Source organism: Lepidothrix coronata, unplaced genomic scaffold (genome assembly GCF_001604755.1).
Source record: "Lepidothrix coronata isolate B3197 unplaced genomic scaffold, Lepidothrix_coronata-1.0 Scaffold145, whole genome shotgun sequence".
NCBI classification, from domain to species: Eukaryota; Metazoa; Chordata; class Aves; order Passeriformes; family Pipridae; genus Lepidothrix; species Lepidothrix coronata.
The window spans coordinates 214,184-235,996 of record NW_016690325.1 but is presented as its reverse complement, the minus strand read 5'-3'; the positions used below and the strand labels follow the sequence as shown (position 1 = coordinate 235,996).

At 40.1% G+C, this 21,813-nt stretch overlaps 1 protein-coding gene across 5 annotated transcripts in view; it reads right to left on the bottom strand.

Annotated features, from left to right (window-relative positions):
• Positions 1 to 21,813, bottom strand: part of TBC1D14 (TBC1 domain family member 14) — a 70,092-nt gene that overhangs the window by 44,098 nt on the left and 4,181 nt on the right. For 3 of the 5 annotated variants that reach the window (XM_017828020.1, XM_017828023.1, XM_017828021.1), the window contains exons 2-3: positions 19,780 to 20,515; positions 3,185 to 3,305 (exon numbers count right to left, since the gene is read on the bottom strand). In XM_017828020.1, the coding sequence (XP_017683509.1) occupies positions 3,185 to 3,305; positions 19,780 to 20,515 (857 nt within the window). Of the gene's footprint in view, positions 1 to 3,184; positions 3,306 to 9,427; positions 9,538 to 10,195; positions 10,216 to 19,779; positions 20,516 to 21,813 lie in introns of those variants that run through there. The other 2 variants (XM_017828026.1, XM_017828024.1) reach the window with 2 other exon arrangements.

The following is a 21,813-nucleotide window of genomic DNA, read 5'->3' as shown; positions in this document are numbered from 1 at the left end:
CCTGAAGATAACTGATATAAAAAATTGATCACGTAAACCTCCACTGCAAGCACACTTCCAGCTCCTCCAAGACTACTCGCTCTGACTGCTTTTAAGCTTTAAAACATTTAACTGGATAAAAACTATAAGAAAGCTCTTGGTGACCAGTAAAACAACTCAACCTGAGCATACACCAATATTGATTTTTCATCAGAAGACTACTATTCACATATATTACCAGCATTAAAAGTAGGATAAGCGACATCTTAGCTGCAGTGATTTTAATTCCTACTTTGTTAAAATAGAGTACTGATGCTGTGCTCTATATACACTTGCTGAACAACAGCTTTTACAGGACTTGAGAAAAGGCTTATGTGCTCAAAAAACCTGTCTGACTACTCCTCTGGTGTGAGGTCAAAGGGGAAAAAAGTGCTTCTTCTCCTTACATACCGTGCCTGGCTCAGTTGTACATGTACGGCCATCTCCAGCCATGGTTTAACAATATGCAACTTGCGAATGGCAACTGACCTTTGAGGGGCTGGAGTTTTCATCATGTATTTATTTATTTATTTAGCAAGAAGGCAGGAAGGAAAAAAGAACTAGTCTTCCTAAGATCAATTTTTAAATACTTCACAATTCAATTACCTTTTTTTCCTCTTTTGTACTTCACATAAGCACTTATCTTAAAACTGCATTTTTCCTGGGAAATGGCTTTCAATCCCAGATGAGCTTGTTATGGGGAAATTATAAGAACAATGTACAATAATAACGTATTTTAAAGATTGTTCCCCTTACATAAGTTTTAAAAATATGCACGAAAGCACATCAATCCTTATCATTCAGAAGACCATTTAAGTTTGCAGTCAACTTTGCTCATCTCATTCTGGAAAACAAATAATCTTTCATTGATATAAAAAAAGGTATGAGAAGATGGAACCACAAACATACCAATGAACTCCGTTACAGGAGCACAGAGCCAAATGAATGGGATAGTCACAGGGTCTAATTAGTGACCTGGTACAAAGGGGGTTTTTTGATGTCTGTACAGAAGCAAATGCAAAAGCAGACTTGAGAAGGGATCGCTTGGTGGACCAGTCATCTTAGTTCTTGTGCACGAAGAGCTCATGCCAAGGAAGTAAGATCAAATGGGTTTCCCCAGATACCTGGTTATCAATTCCAAACCTCAAGGGTGAAATAGAGCTGCAGCATTAATTCCTCTGGCCTACTACTCTTTTTTCTAGAGAGGTGAAGACACTGCTGTTGGCCAACAGGCATCATCCCAATAGCCCTATGCTGTCACCTCCTTCACTCAGACACCCACCACTCCTTTAGGCACAAACCAAAGGGCTAAAATTGTGCCTCTAAATGGGCAAAAACTCTACAACACAAGTGCTACTCTGTCATTGTTAAAGCAACTGGGAGGGGTAACCTGGACTGTGCTTTTAGATGTTGGTGAAGTTCAGATTAGTGATTTACAGCACGACTCCTGTCTCAAAGTCTGCATGTCAAAAATAACTTCAGGAAAGTGCCAAATCAATTAGGAAGGATTAGTTATTGTTATCCAAGAGGCACTGGAGACAATTGTTTTTTAGACTTGCAATCTTGCCAGAAACTCAATAATGTTTGGATGCCATACCACATAAATCTTTAATAGCTACTTTTTTCTAACACATTTAATACAACCATTCAAAGCTGTAATGCTCTTGGAACACTGAACACTCACTATTTAAGACAGTTTGGATGTAAAGGAAAAATATTCACAGTACCAGCAACAACCAAAAAACATTAATAAATTATTTATCCACTTACTAAAGAACAGGTGCTACAATAAAATATACTGCTAAGTGTCAGAGTACTGTGATTATTAGGCCTCTTCAATTCTGTCATGAAAAATCTTTGGTGAACACTTCAGAACTGTTAATTGTATCAAGACAAGCTGTAGAAAAAGCCTGAATGGTTAAGCACAGTGACAAGTTCAAAAAGCTGCCTGAATTTCATTTCTATGAACAGCCCAACTACAGCTAAGCCCAGTGACATGACACATGGATTTCCAGAGTACTTTACCCTAAATTAAGCACCACAGTCCTTCAAACAAGCATTTGCATTTCACACACTGCAGCTGGTTTTGAAGTTCTTACTACATGTTCTCTCTTTCCATGCAAACCTTCCCATTCCCACAGTGGTTTGAACAAGGAAGCAAGGAGCAAAATACAACAAAAGCCCAAACCCATGACATGCCTATATGAAATCCCAAACCCCCAGATCGAGTCAGGCAGATTGAAAGAGGCTGTTTTCTTGTCACTGAAAGAGCAGCTCATGAACTGCTGCCCACATAGCTGGATTTCACAAGATTTTCCCCACTGGAAAGGCAGGTCATTTGATTCACTAGCCAAATGCTTGGGTTTATCTGTACTAGAATCAGTTCTCTGAAATGTTGTTTTCAACAATGTTATAATGCCACAGCTTGAGAAGTGATATGCAAAGAAGGAACCATTTCAATAAATAATTTCAATACACACTCCATTTTGAGTGTGTATTGAAATCCAGCTATTTGGACAAGGAAAAAATATTTATTCCTCTCACTTATCCTGAACTGTACTGTATTGTTCCAACATTTCAAGTCAATAACCAAATTTTCATCAAGGCCAACACATGGAAAATTTCAGCTCCAAACAGCAAGTACCTCAGAAAACAAGGAATGGGCGAAACAAGCATTCTAACACAAGCACTTTATCACATTCACTTTATCTTGAATTTATGTATTTTTAATTACTATTTAAGCAGAAATAAGCCAAGGCCAGAAGACCACAATTTCCCTTCAAACAGCCTGTTATAGATGGATCTTTGGCACAAAGGCCACAAACCAGTGAAAGCCAGAACAAAAATAAGATACTAGAAATATTTTCAAATTAGGTAAACTTGATTATAAAAAAAATAAAAAAATCATATACTTTGAATCTTCACAAGAAATGCTTTATACTCAAGTGGTATGTGTTTTCATGGAGTAGTCAATATAATGACCACATTTTTTTGAATGGCACTGTTATAATGGAAGTAAAATTTCAACTAAGAACCTTCTTTGCTACTGCCCAAGAAATTGTGCACAACTCATCAAACAAATAGGCTGCTCAGTCATATATACAGATCATAAACTTAACTGGCTTCTACATTCACCATTAATCCTAACACAGAATTAAACAAATACCTTTTGCATTTTCTTGGGATCTTTCTGTGAGTTTTCTCTGAGAGGTACTTTTCCAAAAAACTTCCATCCCACATCATTTTGTTTTTCAAATCTTGCACTTTGCTTTCTGGTAAACAAATTCCTAAAAAGAAAAAAAGGTTTGATTAAAAAAAAAGGGTTATTAATTATAACAAGCAGAAGGACAGACAATCTGCTGACCTTATGTATCCCAATCAAATATTCCAACTCCTCTTGTGGTTGAGCTGACAGACACTGTTTCCCATTCTCAAAAGATAAATCATGCAGTATTATCACCATACCAGGCAATGGACTTTGTTAAGTAATAACTTCTAGTAGATGAAAAAAAAGTTCATTTTCCAACTTTCTATAGGTGGCCTTCCTTTTTAGCCTCCACAGACCATTCAGCCTCAGTCCTTTAAAAAAATACTAAGACACAATCTCTTGCTGAGTAAACATTCTCTACCTGCCTGTTACAACACACTTCTACCAAAAATTACAAAAAAGTTGGAGACACAGTAGCCTTTTACCGTATTTGATCTGCTTTCATAAAAGATTATTTTTCCTGAATAAGCTTAAAAGCTGCTATCAAAACATATTAATTCTGAAGACATTTTATTAACTCTGAAATGTCTCAACCAGCTTAAACACTGCAGGAACAGTCAAAGCCAGGCACAAAGCCACTAAAAACTGAATTAGTTTTATTGATGTTGCTACTTTTTAATCATAAAGCAATAGGCCAGACTTCCATTTTTATACCACAGCTACATTTTTCCAAAACTGGACATGCAGTACAGACCAGACCTCATGCACTCAGCTCCTTCAGCAGCACAATAGATATTCTACACCCACAGCATGTCTGCATTATTAATGTAACAAATTTTCTTTTGTCCTATTGTCTAGTTTAGCAAGTATTCAAATATATACAGGTTGGCTCAGTTATTTACTCACCTCGTGGTAGGTTTTTCTGGAAACCCGACTATAGACTTTTGCTCCCTCATTTAAAAGAAAAAATAATCCAGAGACAAAAGTATTTTTGCTGCTGCAATCAGCAGGCAGCTCTAGCACCATGGATGCTTCCAGTCTGCCATTACTTCTTTTCCTTACAGTTACTACCCTAATGCCCAGTGTGTTGGCTCATTGAGTACAGACTGTTTCATGCACATCAAGTGTGGAAGTTTGGTAAATAGAAGTATATTGAGCTGCATGTTCCAAAAGGGCTGAATCCATAATAAGTACAGCCTAATTCCTAAATCTGTAATAGGAACAACCTAGACACTAAAAAGTCAGTTTTCCTGGCCACTTTGTATCAGCTGACACGAAAAATATCACAGCCATACCAACGGAGAGAACATTGCTGCAATACAGAAGAAATGTTTGATATGAGGAAGACAATTGAGGTAAAAACGTCAGCGTGTTGAAGTTAATAGGGTGCACTGCCATCCTTAAATATGCACATATTTATACAAATTATCACATGATTCTGTATCACAAGGATACAGTTACCTTGAAATTCAAACCAGGAACAGATTATCATATTAAAAGATAAGAACAGAGTGTTTAGGTACAGAAATCACGCAAGTCAATCACAACTGATGTCAAAGCTAAGCAGTAACTGTACTTCTACAAACCCCTTTCAAGCTTTCTCGTACCCTACCCCACACAAAATAAGAAACAGTATAAAGATACAGAGTAAACACTTGTAGGGAAAGCACTAAAGAGTAACAACATGAAAAACATAGAAATATGCTGCCATTTTCCCCCCCTTTCACCTTTTTTCAAAGCATGACATTATAATCCTACAGGTAAACTATTGGATCAAACCCAAAGTTTTGCTTTTTTTCTCTCTAACTAGCATACTCCTATTTCAGTGTTATGAGACTTTCCTGTGGCTCATCATTACAGCTGTGAGACTACTTACAGATTTATAAGCTAACTAAAGCATTCATCAACTGCTGGGAAACAGAGAATATCACAAAAATAATTTCCAAGAAAGGTATCTCAGTTGAATTTAATGTCTTTCCATCAGTAGTTCCTTCACCTTGTCAATACACAGATTCCATTCTGATTGGCCTGAAGGGCTTCTGCATGTCATTTTCTCACCCTTGCCCATTTCATAACATCTAAGACCAGAGAGGATGGATTTATATTATCATTTGAGCCAGCTACCAGGGAAAAAAATATATAAAGAGAGACAGAAAAAAGATTAATTTTTACATATGTGTTCAGTTAATTTAAAACGGAGAAATATCAATTTAGCTCTAAAATACATATAAGAGTAAAAAGGAAAGCATGACAGGAATAACATCATAAAAATCACGGCATGTAAACAGGATAAACAATGCTAGGCAGGCTGGCTGTTCTTGCAAGAAGTTTTCTTTCAGGTTGTTACTGCTTCAAAAGCGAATTCCAGACTGTCTTAAGAGAAAACGAGAACTTGTAGCACCAGGGACAGTGAAAGAGCCCCCTAAGGAGCACACCTGTGTGACAGTTCTGTTCACATTCAAATCCTCTTCTGCAAGTAAAAGGCTTTCACCACACTTCATTAGCACTGCGATAACATGAAAATTAAAGGCAATGTTCTCTCCCTATCTATCCACATTAGAAGTTGCTAGCACAAGGGTATATACAAGCAACAATCCCCCCAATCTCCTCTGAGGGATTTTAAGAGCAGCAGTAGATCTTTATCCTAAGAGCAAAATAAAGATGAATTGGAATGATAAAATAGAACAGCTCTCTGCTGCAAGGGCCCGCATAAGATGAACTAAACTGGAAAGGTCAATCTCACTCACTTGCTTTCAATCCAATTCCACAATCCTAACTATCTACTTTCCCTTTAGAGGGAGCATCATAATAAATAATCTGTTCCACAGCTTATCTAGCAGATGGCACAGCACTTGCTCAGCTCACTCTTCTCTATCCCTACGTTCTAGGGCACCAGGCATCTCTTCCCCTTTTTGTACTATGTCAGTTCACTTTGAATTTAAAATATATATATACTAAACTGAAAGCACCAGGCATGGTCAACACACAACTCCCATTCCACACTCTCCTTTTCCCCTGCTCTCTGTCTGCACCTGAGTTCTAGTGTTTTGCTGGTGTCCACAATCCTTACAAACTCCAAAAAGTCTCAAAACTCCCAAAAGGCATAATATTATCAGAGGTCACATATCAGCACAATCAGATGTAGAACAGCGAACTACAACTTCTTCTTGCTTTGACTGAGGACATTAAACCATGATCTGCCCCGACTGGAACAGGCCAAAGTAAACCACAAGATAGTCAGGATGGCATGGAAGGAGCAGAAGAGATGCCACCTAATTTGCAGCTGATCTTAGAAAACTGGACGGGAAAAATAACCCAAACAAACAAACTATGCAATGTTCTCCAGTTCAATTTCTGCAGAGCTTTGCAAAAAATCAGGACACCACCACAGGGTCCTGACAAAAACACTACTTGAGATTTCTGGACTGAAAGCAAACCCTTAAAATATGATCAAACTTCCATAATTATCACAGAATCAGAGGTCCCATAAATAAAAATCAAGAATTTAATTTATAAATTAGTTGTAGCTCCAGGCTACAATTAAACCTAAGTAATCCTAACAGAAAAGGTTGTGCATGGACCCAGTTTCTACCTCACCACTAAGCACTCCTTTTAAGGTCTAAGTGTGTTTCAGAAAACATCCTGCAGAAATAGGGTATCTTTATGAAGGGAATTTCTCTCAGGCTCATGGTTATTTAGCCTACTTAATACCTACTGCAACTGCCTTAGAAGGAAGTAAGGATTTCTGCCATATATATAGTAAAACCTTCAATTTTTCTACTGCCACAGCACAAAATGGAATTACTTTCTTCCCATGCTAACACAGCTCCCTCGGATTTCCAAGAAAAGTACTAAGCAGTCTCACTTCTGAAAAAATTCACTAAGAAAAATTCCACTCTAAAGGTAACTTAAGGAGACCTTACCTAACGGAAAATACAGGTTAATAATAAGCAAAACTTCTCTACTTAGGGGGGGAAAAAAAAAACCAAAACCACAAAAAAACCCACAAAACTTAAACAGACCTTTACTCCAAAGACGAGCTCAGAAATGCTTGGCTAAAAGATACCAAACTTTCATTACAAGTGCTTTAGGATAACAAAATTAATTTGAGATCTTGAATGTAGAAAAGGGTTGACGTGCCTGGAAAGAAAAGATCACGTGCTGATCGTTATCTCGGTCTCATTGCCCTCTTCACAACCATTAGAGCACATCATGCTGATTTACAATAGGGACATTAACAGGAATTTCTGACATGACACCTCGTGTCTGCAGTATCATTAGTGTGGAGCCATTAAAGTGTCACGGGTTACATCTGCATTCCCATTGTACGTGCTAACTATTTTACACGAAGTGTCTGCAGCTTCTTATTTTAGAAAAGCCAAGCACAGAAGTTAAATTGAGGTCACGTTTCAAATAGAAAATTGCTTTTTGCACAGTTCCCTAAAAACGGTATTTGGCACCGAACAGCTGTTTAACCTTGTTATTTTAATTGAGCTAAGAAGAAGAAATACCTGCCTGAAGAGAATTTAATTCTAACTCCAGAGTTAATTTTTACATACATACAAATACCATCCTGTGATATAGGACAGAGATGGAACAAGCTTTTGCTTGAACATACAGATACTGCATCACCCCTGTATCTTAACCTGCCCAGCTGCCTTTTCTGTGGGGAAAAGAGGAAGTCAATACCAAGAGACAAGTTCAGCAGTGTCAGGAAATTCTTATTTTTAATAAAACTTAAGAACCATTTCATTTTGGTTCTATAAGCACTGCTAAGCTAAACTTACTGAATAGTTGCCATATATGCACTGCACATTTATGTCTTGCCCGTACTTATGTAGCTTTGTGTGCTGTCACGGACAGGCTTTAAGCCTCAATCAAATTAAAAAAAAATAAAATTATAACCACATCAGTAACAAGTAATCAAGTCAAACCTACCCATATGGCACCTGTACAGCTTTTTCAAGCTTGTGTTTTTAAACAAGGTCCTGCATCACCACCGAAGCAGCAAGTTTATCTAGTTCTTTCCAATCCTCTTTGCAAACAGACAGGAAGTCTGTAACACAACTGCCAGCACTTACTGCCCTGTGACGAGTTGATAGCAGCCTCTATCAATGAGCATGTGAGGAGTTGTGAGCAGCAGCTCCACAAAAATTCAACTATTCGCTTTTTCCACATTTCAGATGTGCTTTGTCCCAAGCAAGGTTAGTCTCTTATGTGAAGTCACCTCTCAAGAGGTCACCACCTCCCACCAAGCCCTCCAGTTCCGTACATAAACCTGTCCTCTAAAAGCAGCAGACAGTGCTGCCATGGTTTCTGTTGCCAATTTATTCCAGGTCTTGAAGTCAGCTGTAAATCTCCTCCCTTTAAAGGCTCAAAGTCTCCTCTAGCCAGGCAGGTTCAATATTGTGCCCAACCAGATACTCCTGAAGTTGGTATCACCAGAGTCAAGGAACAATTTCTCTGGTACAAAGAACAGGAAAAAAAGGATGAGCTCCAACACAGTAGCTGTCAGAGGGTGGAGCTGAGCAAGGTGGACACATATACACCCACTGACACCTGTTGGTGCACACACACACCCCTACACCTGGACTTCCAAGACACACACAGGGTGTTTTTTTCCCCAGAATTTTCAAGGTATACCAGTTTCCTGAAACAAAAGGGTAGAGGAGCTTAGGATTTAGGAGTTTTCATGACTAGAGTATTTGAGTTCTTCAGAAAACCTGAATTTTAACTGTGTTGCTGTGACTATTTTGCCATGGCTCCTTAGACAAAGTTCTGCAGTACCTGAATTCCTGGCATGCGGCACAGAAGGACAATTGCAAGCAAAAGAAAAGTGAGATGGCATATGTTGCTCTATGGTAGACTAACACTGATCTAGCATAGATTACATTTGCAAGTAAATGTGTTCCTTACTCTTAAAAAGACAGTTGGAGTATAGAAACAAAAAAAAGTATGAAAATTATCTAGAAACTGACCCCGCTCCTGCAGACTGATGCAATTTCTGATCTGCGTTTACCCGACACTAATTTGCAATTGCAAGAAATTTTTGTTACAAGTTTTAAAAACACAAGCAACATTTCCTGCTCTCAAGAGGCAAGCTCACATTCAAATTTTAATTAGTCTTTCAATTGAGAAGGTTATTTTTAGAAGACAAAACAAGTGGAATAGTCATGCACATTAACTACCGGAAGGACTTACCAGTCTCATGAGCAGAGCAGATGAAAAACAAGGATAGTGGAGAGAGTTCAAAAGGTTCATATTTTGTAGAGCAAATTTATCTTGAAAGACATTTTTTCAAATGAGTATCGGACTTGCACGTATTCTTAAGAAGCAAGAAAGAAACACAGGCAAGTCAAAGTTCATTTCAGCTGTTGCTGGGAAGACCCTGACAATCCCTGTTAAACTACACAAGGAGAGAGCACTAAGGTCTTGAGCCCCTCGGCCTACCCAAGGCAGACAAATTCCATGTGTAATGGACTTTAGACAAAGTAAGCAGATACTAATCCTCAGAACTAGGTAAACCCACACTGAGCACATAAGCAGTGTAAGAGATGTCTCCACAGACATTTTTCCACAAGGCATCCAGAAAACTACACTGAAACAAAACATTTTAAGTAACATAGAGCATCTATTAGGCAAAACACATAAGATAAATTTTATTAAGTATTTGCTGCATTGTGAGCAAAAGTGTCCAGTCACCTTATCTGACATAGTATTAATTCAATTAACACTACCTAGGAAACGTTCTATTATGGAATTTAGGCAAAAGGTATAATAATATTGTTTTCTTCTCATCCTCCAATGACCGTTTGCATTTTGTACCAATCATAACTCTCCTAACTTACCCTCAATAAACAGAATAAAGAGTTCTCACCTCTAGATATTGCAAATTAAACAATTTCCAGAGGCTGAGAAAATAAACCCTGAAAAACCAGCAACGTATTCTATCAAAGAAATTTTTGTCACCTGATTAGTGGAGGAACAAGACTGACACATAAATCATGATGACTGGAGAACTGACGGACTTGAGAAGGCACTCTTGTTGGGAGACACACCAAAGTCTCCTGAAAGGCCCTAAATCTACATCCTCCACAGGTAAAAGCCAGCACTTGGTACTCATGACCAGGTAACACTGGTTCCTAGAAATAATTCACTAGACACAGTGATTGCCAATTCTTACATTCCCTGTTCCCAATTTCAGATCACCTCTAGGTCAACTTAGACTTTGGAAAAAAAACCAAACCCAAACACATAACAGAAAATCCGCAAAACAAAACAAAAAACCCCCAACCAACAGAACAGAACATCATAGAAAAAGTTCAAGCATTTTGACTATGGCAAAGAACCTGCGTAAACAAGTCAAAAGTTATGCTTTGAAAAGGATTCCAAAAATACATACAAAAGCAGGGGTTGCAGAATTTTATCTCTGGGAGATTGCCAAAGGTCAGACCAAAGGAAAAACAATGCATGGTTTATGGATAAACAAATCTAACAGAAACAGAGCCAGACAGCCTACATGTTGACCTACCTATGGAAAAGGTAACTAACAACAGAACCATATTTTATAAATTCCTATGACATTTTATAAATACAGTTTTCCAGCCACTGACATTCCAGTATGCTCAGTAAGAATCAAGGACAACGATGCTTTACGGTGTAACAGATACCTGCAGGTTTGGGGGAAAAGAAAAAAAAAGACTTCCACAGCTAGAGAAACAGGAATACAATACAAGTTAGCAGTACAGGACACCTGATAGCTTGCAACAGGGTAACTTGGAAATTTCTCTAGAATTCTGGCAAAAAAGAGCAGAGTTTAATAAAATACTTATCAAAACCACAATATTCTGTATTTACCTTTTTCTTAGCAGGTAGCCCTCATTTCACAGAAGAACAAAGCGGAGTTGCCCGCACTGAAGTGCCCGAGACATGCAAAATAAATCAGACAGTAACCCTGCAAGTTTAGGAGTTAGAATTGGTTGTAGCAAGCCAAGAACTATTCTGCACATGGATAATGCACAGTGCTAGCCTACTATGCAAATACTACAGAATTCTCAGAAACAGGAGTTTCAGGAAGTTAGGACTCATATAAAATTAACACTCAAGTCCAACTTCAAACTAATATATTACAGTCAAATCAGCTATAATTAATGATCCTTTTCTAGCTGGCAAAATTCCCAGTTACCCTAATGTTCTCAGAATAATTCAAAATTCCATTCAGTCTGAAAGCAGCTCTCTTCATTGATTTGAAGTAGTATTACCACACTAATAAAATACAGAATGCATACATGAAATGTCAACCTAAGCAAAAAGCTGAACTCCAGTAAACTGTAAGACCCTGCAGCTATAAGGGTGAAACATGGACTGGTTTGAGTTGATCAAAAGGAAAAAGTGAATAAAAGGTCTAACTGGTGCCCATGAGACTACATCTGTATGCAGTTTGAGGCCCCTGGACTACAAGAAAGAGATATGAAAAATGAGAGGAAGCCCAGTGGGTGACCACTGTGATGGCTGGGTGGTGAGGCCTATGACAAACAAGCAGGGATGCTGAGAAAGGTGCTTTCAGTCAGTCTGGAGGACTATTCTCAGAGAATACAACGAGTTAAAAAAACGAGAGACAAAGCAGCAAGTTGCTGCAAGGTAAATTCTAACTGGATAAAAGGGGAGAGAAAAAAAAAATTCATAGTGGTAGCAGATAAATCCTGGACCATGCAGTCTAGAGAGGCTGTGGTAACTCCAGGCTTGGGTGAATTCACAATGCCTGGACGAGGTCCTGAGGAACACGCTCCAGGGCTGAAGCCCTGCACTGAGCAGGGGCTCACACCACCGGGCCCCAGAAGTCCCTTCTGACCTGAACTGCTCATTGATTCTGTATTTGTGGAAGGCTGCTGCTCACAAAGGGGAGTCCAAGCACTAAGCAAATACCTTTTCCTACCTCACGATTGTTGCCAAGTTCTTTTGTTTATTTTGTCAGTTGTCAAAGCAAGGTGTGAATGACCCTACTATTTACTGTAGGGTTTTTTCTTTGTTATTCTTATGGTATGGGTCGACAATTTTTGAGGTACTCAATGACTACAAAGAGAGGCTTAACATAAATAAGGAATGGTTAGTTCACTAGAACAGCAATGCCACTAATGCTCAAATTGAAAGTAACAGTTCATAAAAATGAACTTGCAGATTTTTTTTTTCTGCCAGCAAATTCAGCATTTAACAGGACGTTAAATATCAAAAGTAAGGCATAAAAACATATATTCCTGCTTCAGAAAATCCATGGGAGAATAATAGGTGAATGTTGCAAGTAACACAGAACACTCATCTATGCTACAGATCTCATTCACCACCCAGTGTGAGACTTCTGTAATGCTTCCTGCCAGCCACTAGAAAAGAAACATAAACATTTTACTTGCTTTTAAATAATAACTAGACCACATTAAGTCAGTTTTGTACCATTACTAAAAAAACAACACCAAAGCTCAAAGTACCACTGAGCAGATTTTCATTTAACTTCCATAAGGAACAAATAACTTCAACAAGCCTCTTTGTTTAAAGTCTCATTTGTGCAAAACTGTTTCCATTATTCAACAGCAAAACTAAGATTTTAATCTATTAAAGTAACTTTCCTTAAGAATAAAGAGCCACATATCAAGTAAGATTTAGTGCAAAGTTTAAGGCAGAACTAACAGAACAGTAATTATTCCACAATACGTTATTCCACACATAAGGGAAAAGAGGGACTACAATTAATGTGGATAGTTTCAGTTCAACACCTAGTGGAGAACAGGCCACATGACAAAATTCAAAACTTCATGCTCTGAATTAGGGGATAGCAATTTTGGAAACTGTATCATAAAAAATTTCTAACCTTCATCAAAAGCAAAGGCTGTCGTCTTTGTAGAACTCCAGCTTTGCACCTGAGGAAGATTTGCTTTGAGAGAGAATGTTTATTTCAGAAAAATTCTGCAGCTTTTCTTTTGTTTTACACAGAGCTGTGAAAGTAAGTACAGATGAGGGGAGGACCACTAGTCTGTCAGTTCAAGTAGACAGAATGGCTTTCAAATAAGTACTATCCAAAACCACACTGTAAAGACTGAAGCACCCTTCACATGAGTACACCTGAATGCCTCACGGGCTGCTGAAATACTGTTGCCAGGATCATCTGTTAAAACAGATCTCAGTGCCTGTGCTGCTTCCTACACTGCTCAAATATGAGCTTGTTGGCCTTCTTGAATGAGGCCTGTTAGTCTCACTCCAGTGCCTGGTAAACTTACAGAAAAGATTATTCTGACAGGTATCGAAAAACACCTGAAAGACAACACAGTCATTGGTCACATCCTGGCTTCATTAGAGGAAAGTCCTGCTTATCAAACCTGATTTTCTTTTATGACGAGGTAACACACCCAGCTGATCAAGGGAAGCCAGCTGATACAATCTTCTTTGATTTCAGCAAAGCTTTCGATACTGTCTCTCACAGGATCCTTCTGGACAAAATGTCCAGCACAGTTGGATAAACACAACATGTGGTGGGTGAGCAATTGGCTCATGGGTCGAGTACAAAGGGCAACAGTGAGTGGGGTAACATCAGACTGGTGACTTGTCACTAGGGGGGTTCCCCAGGGCTCCATTTTGGGCCCTGTGCTCTTCAACATCCTCATAAATGACTTGGATGCAGGACTAGAAGGGATACGAAGCAAGTTTGCAGATGACACTAAAGTGGAAAAATCTGCTGACTTCCTGGAAGGCAGGGAGGCCTCACAGAGACCCGGACAAATGAGAGAACTGGGCAATCACCAACCATAGGAAGTTCAACAAGGGAAAGTGCTGGATTCTGCACTTGGGATGGGGCAAACCTGGATGCATGTACAGACATGGGGAATGAGATGCTGGAAAGCAGTGCCAGGAAAGGGACCTGGGAGTCCTGTCCAATGGCAAGGTGAATGAGTCAGCAGTGCCCTGGCAGCCAGGAGGGCCAACTGTGTGCTGGGGGGCATCAGGCAAAGCATCACCAGCCGGTCGAGGGAGGGGATTGTCCCACTCTGCTCTGCACTGGGGCAGCCTCACCTTGAATATTATGGCAGCTTTGGGCACCACAAAATAAGAAAGATATTAAGCCATTAGAGAGTGTCCGAAGGAGGGGGCAACAAGGATGGTGAAGAGTCTTGTGGGGAAGCCATATGAGGGGCAGCAGAAGGCACTTGGTCTGTTCAGCCTGGAGAAGAGGAGACTGAGGGGAGACATTGCAGTTAAAACTTCCTTGTGAGAGGAAGAGGTGGGGCAGGCACTGTGGTGACCAGTGGCAAGACCCGAGGGATGACCTGAATTTGTGTCAGGGGAGGTTTAGGTTGGATATTAGAAAAAGGTTCTTCACCCAGAGGGTGGCTGGGCACTGGAACAGGCTCCCCAGAGAAGTGTCACAACATCAAGCCTGACAGAGTTCAAGAAGTGTTTGGATGATATTCTCAGGCACATGGTGTGACTCTTGGAGATGGTCCTGTGCAGGGCTAAGAGCTGGACTTGATGATCCTCATGGCTCCCTTCCAAATCAGTACATTCTGTGATTCTTCTCTTTCCAGCCCTTTCAGATGCCCATTATTGACAATAATCAGCTAAAAATGCACAAAGATACAGCAGCAGGGAGAGATAAACCTGGCACCAAATTCCTCTCTTGCCTCCAACAGGCCAGTGAATCCCAGGGGATCAGACAATTACAGTACTGGGGAGCCCAGCCCTGCCACAGGGCAAAGCAGCCTGTGCTGGTGGTCCATGTGGGTTCCCTCCATCAGAGGCTGGGTTTCTGGAGCCCTTCCTCCCTGCTTCTGGACAACTCCACCTGCAGCTCAGCTAGTTTTTGTTCATTTGTGGTTAAAAGCAGTGTACTCATATCCTCCCCCACAGTGCATCCAGCTCTTTCTGTCCCTCCTCCTACACACTTCATTCCTGTTCTCAGCCTGTCTCCTCCTGAACAGCCAATACTCTAAGAGGCCTCATTTAACAGAAAGGCATGAAAGAGGAGACATCACCATATCTAATATCTCAGATTACTCAATCACAATTATTTTCATCCTTTTTCTTCCCTTCTGTGGTCAATGAATTCCCATTTTTGGAGACATGAAAAGTGAGAAATCAACAGTATAATGCTCCTTCACATTCTGCCTTCCTTTTAACACCAAAACTAGAGAAGTACACAATAAGCTGTCCTCTCATTAAAAGCAACAAACAGCATTATGAAAGGGTCCTATTCATTAACACAGGTGATTTATCTATGCCACTGATGGACCTAATTCCCTAAATTCAGAACTCCAAATTACGCATGACCAGTGATCTCAAAACATATGCGTGTGTTTGTGTAATATAAACACATCAGATTCACATGATTTAAGACTTAATGCTGAAACCAGCAGCTACTATTTTGAAACTTAAGCCCTTTTTCTTATCAGATTACAAGTAAGGTCACAGCCTAGACTAGGTGTGTGCTTCTATGTATGGTATAGGATGCCAATCCTGCTTCAGACGCTTTCTTCTTAAAGCCCTTTATTAAATGTGTAGTCCCTGTTCTCTGTAAAAGTTTCCTAAGATCCTCCTATTTAGAACATTTGGATCAAAAAAATTCTACGAGTAGCCTGAAAAGAAAGATGATCCAGATTCCTGGAAAAATAGACAATATCCATGGCAGTGGACTAAGTAAAGACTTAGGATTCCTGTAATCCAGTGAAACGAAGGGAATTGCATGGCTTATTATTTAACTGAACATAGTCCTAGTCCTTTTTATGATCACTCTGTGTGTAACCATAAAAATCCTTATCCTCAGCCTCCAAAACAATAAATGAAAATGATAAATGAGAGGTACAACTTCCACAGTAAGATCACAATGGTCCTGATTCAGCAGAGCTGTTTAAAACCCGTGCATTCAAAAAGTTTCAGCAGTACTGTACAGAAGCGAAGTCCAAAGGTAAAACTCATTAACCCACACTGCTCTGGGTCAGCAGGGCAAAGGGGCAGACAAGTCAGTGACTCTTTAGTCTCCCAGCCAATTATTTCCTCACACTATTTTTCAAGCCAAGTTCCTGCATATATTCAAATGAAGGAAATTAACTCCAACTGACGCTTTATGTGAAAGACCTCTGGGCTTTGAAAGATGATACAAGTGACACTTGAAAACAACCAACACGTCAGGTTTCTTTGTCAACAGTCAGCGTTACAACTGCTTTTCAGAAGCAATAATCCATTTTCATGTGCTAACCTGGAGCCTAATGAGAGCACTGTACCTGTGATGCCTTAAGCTCTTCCAAGAGGAAAGCTATGCACAAGCAAGCAAGCGACCTCTTTTTCTCACTTTTGATATTCCTGCCACACCCAGAGGAAAGAACCAGACCTTTCAGAGCCTCGAACTGCTGAAGAGACAGCAACTGAGCCAGAGGAGCAGTCCAGGAAGCTTTCTTCACCACAGTGCTCAAGAAGGCAGGACAGGAGCATCCCATTCACGAGTGATCTTGAAGGTGCCAGGACTGATTTCTTCTACAACTCAGTTTGCAAACACAGCCTCAAACCAACACTTCATAAAACACCACAGATATTCCAAAATTGATATGTAACACACAACCTCATGCACAGTGCACATGCACACATGCAAGGAAAAACAAATCTACAGAGAGCTAAGAAATAATTTTACATTCTGAAGCAAGTATTTCTTTAAGTATTTTCTTGATACAGAAGATTTACCCTTAACTGATTATGTAAGTAGCTTAGGCACACGTAACCAAGCACTGGAGGCATCTAATTACTGTCAGCATTATCTCTACAGGTAGCCACAAATCTTAACTGACACATCAAGACTGAGTTTGCTCCGGATAAGTTCGAACAAACTAACACATTCTCAGATGCCAGATGAGGTTCAATACAAGCACAGGTACCATTTCAAGAAGAAAGGTTTCTCCTTTTTACCAAATATCCGCAACTTGTGCAAAAACTTAAGCTGATTCATCTTTGCTCTCAGTGGTTCAAATCAAATCAGAGAAGCCCTCCAAGAGCTAAACCTGCAGATTAAGGCTGAGTTCCTGCACTGCAGCCTTACCCCATGACCATCAGGCTCCTGGAAGGTAGAAAGGCTGTGTACAAGCCACTCAGGTGCTTGTTCTTCCACACTGTACACGTGTGGCAGCCACTCACCGAAGCCAAAGTTCTGTTACAGTTCACCCCTGGTTCTCCAAAGTGAAGATTTATGCACTTAACCTGCAAGAGTGTGAATCTCAGCTTAAAGTCCTTTCAGCAGAGAGTGCAATGCTAAGAACACACTCCTCTCTAGGACTTGGTTTATACCTACCACTGCAGCACTTCTAACAAACTGCTTTAAGAAGCTTCCTCTCAGCAAGCTGGTCTTCAACAATACTACTCGAAATGCCTCCTCCTCGTGTCACAGTGCAGGCAAACCCTGATGCACAGCGCAGGGGTGAGCTGGGCAGGGAGGCCTCTAGAAAGCAGCTACTTTCAAACAAAACAGTGCAAGACTCAGGTTCGTTTACTTCAGTACTCACTGAAGTCCTTGGAAGCCAAGGGGCCCATAGGAACTCCAGGGAACAGGGAGTACATGGGGCTAGAGGAAGCTATTTCAACCTTGTGGATAGCAGATTATACAAACCAACAAAAACTAGCTACAGTATGTTTTGAACCTTAACAATGCTGACAGCATAAACACAAATAGTAGTCCCTGTGGCACAGAAGGACCTCAAAAGCTCTCTGCTTGTTCAATACCTCTGGAACCTCACCACCAGGTCACATGGCATAAGAGAACAGATGCACAAAATATGGGGCTGTGGTGTGCAAGCACAGACAAAAAGTGAGCAACTCGTGTTTTCAAAACAGAGTAGAAGGTGGATAGTAAAGGGAAGGATACTCAAGGTCAGGTTACAGATGGAGCACCTGGAACTTCAAAGCCGATCACCTAGTTTGAACTTAATCCTCATATTATCATGATGACATCGCCCAGTGACCAAGATTATCTGTTCTCCATTTAAAAGGCACTCATGACAGCCTTTATTTCCTGGCATTCAAGGTAGCTGAAAAGATTCAGGTTAAAAAGCTCAGTCTAGTGAGCATCACAGTTCCTGTAACACTGATAAAACCACTACAGACCACACTAGAGCAGGATTTGGACAGATGGCTTTACTTTGTTGGATGAAAAAAGTTGAGAAGCGGTTAAACATCCCACTCTGAGCAAGGTCTAAATAGCCCGTTCCACTGTGCTCCCTCCAGGCTGAAGGACAGCATTTGTTTGAGTTAGCAGTTGTGCTACTGGAATGGGTAACAAAAGTTCATGCTTTGAAGTGCTGAGAAACCTCCTGCTTCAGAATTAAGTCTGGTTCCATGGCAACAAACAGACAAGGGTCCACAAAAGCTTCAGCACCTGAAACATGACTGATGACTGGAGTTCTGCTGCACAGTACTTCAACCCAAGAATAAAAATCAACAAAGGCTTCAGCCAGTTTAACAGGTCTAAAGAAACTGCTTCTCTTAAGCTTTGCAAATAAGGCAGCCTTTCAAGGAACCATGTTTGCCAATTCTCTACGTATTTTATCAGCCTATTCATATTAGCCTATTTGTCTTATGCAAAAACCCCCACAAATACAAATATGAGGAAAAAGAGATTAGCTGAAGCAATCCCATGTGCAAAACAGGTTAGATGCAGCCAACTCTGCCTGATGCCTAAAGTTTATTTCTACAATGGTTTCTCTAAAATATATCATACTTCAGACATCATATCCTAAAAATAACAGACATTATGAAGGCCTTATATAAACAAAACAAAACCCCCAACTTACCAGCAAACAACCAAACCCCCCAAAAGCAGACAGTCCTTTTCCACATTCACCACTCCCCCTGGGCATCTGCATTTAGAACACCTTGTCGTTCACACAAGGGCCACGTTCAGAAGGGGTCACGTATCAGCTTTGAGTGGACAGTGCTATCATTTCAACAAGCGAGTGACGCAGTGTCAGATGATTTCATGCCATACATAAATGAAGGAAAAAGGTATTAAAAAACCTGTAGCTGAGATTTGGAAAGATCACAGCGGTCACACAAGTGTTTGGCAAGTATTTGTATTTTAAGCTTCATACACTTAGAATGATCAATAAAATATTCCATCACTGCTAAACCGCTTACAAATCCTCAGATGCCAAAGCTCTTTAATACATGTATAGATCCTACCTGTATTTATCTATTTATGTGCCATCAGATTAAGGACCTTGGCCAAAACTACAAAAGATATTACTGGAGAAGCCACTGTCAAGAGGAAAAAAGACCTTCTTTTATTGTAATGCAGAAGGAATCTTCCAAGATTTAAGATGCTTCCATAAAACATAAAGATAGGATGCAGAGCCTTAGTCCCTAGCAGTATCTGCCTACTTACTCGTAACACAAAAAACATGTTGTTAATACCAATCTAAATTAAAATAGCAAGCTACTATATCTTTAAAAGTAAAATATCACCCAAGACCATTCTCCCATGATCTTATGTAATCTCACTGTTAAATTACAACCATATTTCACAGAAGCATTACCTGGCAAAGAAGTTCGTAAAAGGTCCCAATATTTTCCGTTTGCTATCCACGTCTGCCTCCGGACAACACTCCTGCTGGCTCTGGTCATTGGTCTCTTTAGTGGAATTGAGGGTAACGTCCGAGAAGTGTGCCTCGTCAGTCTCAAGATTCACAATTGCACTTGAACTGCTTGTGACCACAAAGTCCAAAATGTCTTCATTGCTAACCGATAAAGTTGTTGACAGTTCCGTGCTAAGACTAGACACACTACAAACAGAGATATCATCGCTTCGATTCAGAGTTTTTGAGGTTGGACTATAAAGTTTGACAGAGTCATACCCAGTCCTTGGGAAAGTGGAGGATTTCCGCACAGCATGGTCATGCTCAGCAGCCAGAGGAGGTGGAGGCACATACGGTGGCAGTGTGCACGCGCTCTGAAACGCCCTGTCAGGCACAATTTCAGGTTCTGACTGCTTTCTCTTCACATTTAACACACTGCAGTGAACAGGCTCTGGATTTCCTATTTCTAGAGTTGGAATACCAGAATCCACTGATTTAAGGCTATGACAATCTTCTAAAGCACTGGACAGCTGGCCAGGCCCAAACTGAGGCAATGAGAGATCTCTCGGGGTCCCGGAGTTCAAGTTTGGAAGGCCCTGGATACCACTGCCCACTCTTGCATCCAGAATTCCCATGAAGGTCAAACCATTTAAGGAGTTGGACAAATTTGCATCAGTTGTCTTGGCCCAACTAGTACCTGGTTAAAAAGAAAGAAAACATAAGTGATTATTTGCAGGAAGGTTGTGGTTTGTTCTTGACTGTTTGGGTTTGTTCAGTGGGGTTTTTTTGGTTGCTTCTTTTGTCAGTTTCTTTTTTTTTTTTTAATACACTCAATCCTGTCCTAATTTAGGCTTTCAATTAAAAATTGTTTTTCTCTTGCACATGATTACTATCCCTTCCCCCTGCTTGAACAACCGGACAATGGCAACTTAAATTAGGCTTCTAGAAAATGTCAAGCACGAAAAGCTTTTCATAAGCAGTTTGTGTGCCAGTGTTTGCTTCTTACACATCTCCTGAAAGCAAAATGACATACTATAAAACCTGCAGTATTTTAATATTCCATTATAATACTGAGACAAATATTTGAAATATACTTCTACACAGTCATAAATGCACATTCACTGATTCCAGGGGTCTACCAAACTTGTTTACATACACTTAGACCAAATTCTGAAGTGTTCATTTAAACAGAATTTCTTAGCATTCTTCTGGAAATCAAATAACTAATAATAAATTTGTCACCAAAATAGAATGCATAATGTATCAGTTTTGCATTAAGCAAGAGATGCGAAATCTGAACAGCTACAAAGCCATCCACACAGTTAATGTTTTGACAATACACTTGTGTATTGTCATGATGCACTTCATCATTGCATCAGTAACATTGACACTTGCAAGTACATTGTAATTACTGCAGTCAGGGACTGCAGTCCTTCGTCTGTGCAATATCCATTCAGTGTCTCCCTGGGGGCTGCCAGTAGGTCAGTTAATCCGAATCCACTGCAAATCTGAGTAACCCTCAAGTGAGGGCTGTCAGTAGGAGCTACAGGTTGGATGCACCATCCTTGTGAGCAACTGCAGCCTTCCATAAACCTGGAACCCCGTCAGGACTGCTGCCCTGGCTTCCAGAACTACTACAGAACCTTGAAACACTACATGATTATTAGAGTGACATTGCATACATCTTCTCTTCCTATATGAATAGTTAAACTACCTACAGCTCTGCTGAAGTTTGCAATGTAATTACTCTGCAGCAGTTGGCAGAACAAATATGCACATATTGCTTCAGTTTCTTCACTCTGAAACACTCTGGGCTGAGTGTGAAGGAGTGAAGAACACTCCTTCCATCTTGCCAACAGATTGCTTTCTAGACAGATTTTTCTCTAGCTCCTGAAGCCTCATCTCCTGCTTCTGGTCTCCTATTCTCTCTCTAGTGTAGCACTAGAGGTGCTACTAAAGGTGACAGTTGTTCTCTAGGAGGTCCTCCCCACATCC